The sequence below is a fragment of the Setaria italica genome, chromosome II, assembly GCF_000263155.2.
Source record: "Setaria italica strain Yugu1 chromosome II, Setaria_italica_v2.0, whole genome shotgun sequence".
Classification (NCBI taxonomy): Eukaryota; Viridiplantae; Streptophyta; class Magnoliopsida; order Poales; family Poaceae; genus Setaria; species Setaria italica.
Window position 1 is genome coordinate 46,705,927 of NC_028451.1, and position 2,093 is coordinate 46,708,019.

A 2,093-nucleotide genomic window follows, 5' to 3' on the forward strand; every position below is an offset into this window, starting at 1 on the left:
ACCAATGGTGGGGGGGGGACGCGCGGGGGGGTAGGCGAGTCCATCCAGCCCAACAGGTGTAGCATTTTCCCGGGCTGGGCCTTATACCCGACAATGAGCCCATGATCTTACTGTGCGGACTGTGTGTGGACAGACCGATCAGATGACATGAGCCTACGGCCTACCGGACTCTCATTCATTTCTGCCTAACAAGGGGATTTTAAAGTTTTCTGAAGGGGTTTTAAGTGGAAAATGAGTTTTACTGATTCCTGCAGGATTAAACTATTTCTATTGAAATTCTTGCGTCCTAAATTAAACTGTTGGATTTCAGCAAACTTAAAAATCCTTCGCAAAACGAGAGTGAGTTTTACTGATTCCTGCAGGATTAAACCATTTCTCTTGAAATTCCTGCGTCCAGAATTATTAGGACTCCAATTAGCAGTAAGCACCCTACCATGTCTAGCGAATCGACGTGCCGTGCGACACATTTTCCTGCTTCGGACAACAATGATATTTCCCTGCGGATGTATAACTTGGGTCGATGCACACGCATCGACAGTACAGTCTGCTCTATTTCCATAGTAGTAGCCTGACCGATGCAGACACATGGAGTACCTGTCAAGTATGATAAAATAATGCCAAGATCTGACCATAACACCGTAGAAAACAATTAACACCCTATAATGAATTCCAAGAAAACAACCATTTTGTTACAGCACAAGCGCAACAATAGAACGGATCAAAATTAGGGGGAAAAGTAGATAAAACAGCGTCAGAGTTAATTCATCACCAGGCACGCGAACTACGGCCGGCCATCTGATCACGGCTTGCTGTTGACGGCGCGGCACGTCCTCCTGATCTCCCCGGTGGCGGCTGTCTTGACCTCGATGCGGCTCATCTTCACCATGGCTTCTTCGAACTTCTGCTGCCACAGCCACGGAAAGATCGCGTAGACACGCACCAGGTTGTTGGTCATGTCCTTGGAGGTGAGCGCGGCGTCCGACGTGAAGAGGACCTTGCGGTCGAGCACGTTCTGGTAGTACTGGTTGTCCAGGACGTCGGGGGTCTCGTGGTCCTCCACCACCGTGTTGTCGGCGCCGTTCGCCGACGAGCAGTTAGCCTGCAGCCCGGCGGCGAACGCCGGGTCCATGTCGGAGGTGGCGCTGGGAGGGAGGCGGTCGCGGCTGAAGGACGAGCAGTGGGAGCGCCCGATGCTGTGCGCGCCGGAGAGCGTCACCATGTCGAAGCTGTCGAGCCCTTTGTCGGCGAACATCTTCTCAAGCTGCTGGAGGCCGGCGAACGGCGGCGGCAGGTTGGGGAGGGTCTCGCTGGCCAGGGACACGTTGCCGTCGTAGCGGCCCGCGGGCATGTCGAAGTTGATGCCGCCGCCGCTGAGGAAGTAGGACGCGTCGCGGGCGGCGAAGGCGACGATGTCCGCGCACGAGACCTTGCCGGGGCATTTCGCCTCGAGCTCCGCCTTGGCGGCGTCGATCACCTCGTAGCCGCGCATGCTCGGGAAGTTGGGTATGCCGAACTTCTCCGGCTGCTGGTTGTCGCTGGTTGGATCGAGCAGAATGGACGCATCGCAACCCTGAACCACCGCGCATCAAAATGCAATTGAGTACTTATGAACATAAGCATGTATTTACTACCAGTAATACATAATATTGCAACCGATGTCTAGCTTGATCGAGATCTTACCCGGGTAAAGCAGTCGTGAAAGAAGAGGCGGATAAGCCCTGCTTTCATGCCATCGTTGAAGCTTCCGACATGTTTCCTTACGATAGCCTCCACATCCACGTGATGATCACATTTGTTCTTGTAGTATCCGATCTTGAGTTTCTTCTCAGCATCACCTGGACTGGGTGGGGGTGTGAGAATAGGTGGTGGTGGGCTCGGACTTGTCGGAGGATAGGTGGGTGGCTGTGAGGCCTTTAGGTGGTGGGTGGGTCCGGACTTTGTCGGAGGGATAAGGTGGGGTAGCTTTGAGGGCTTTAGGTGGGCTGTGGGTCCGGACTCGGAGGGACGATAGGCGGGTGGCTGGGATGGCTTTAGGGAGTGGAGGACTCAGGCTCGGAACTCATAAGGAGTGTAAAAATTGGTGGGCTGTGGAA

The 2,093-nt window shown here is 54.1% G+C and overlaps 1 protein-coding gene across 1 annotated transcript in view; it reads right to left on the reverse strand.

Moving 5' to 3' along the window:
* Positions 1–647: 647 nt before the first annotated feature.
* LOC101758456 (peroxidase 2) overlaps positions 648–2,093 on the reverse strand; it is a 6,081-nt gene continuing 4,635 nt past the window's right edge. Inside the window, exon 2 of the mRNA XM_014804729.2 lies at positions 648–1,570. Coding sequence (XP_014660215.1) covers positions 800–1,570 — 771 coding nt within the window. The 3' untranslated portion in view covers positions 648–799. The remainder of the gene's footprint in view (positions 1,571–2,093) is intronic.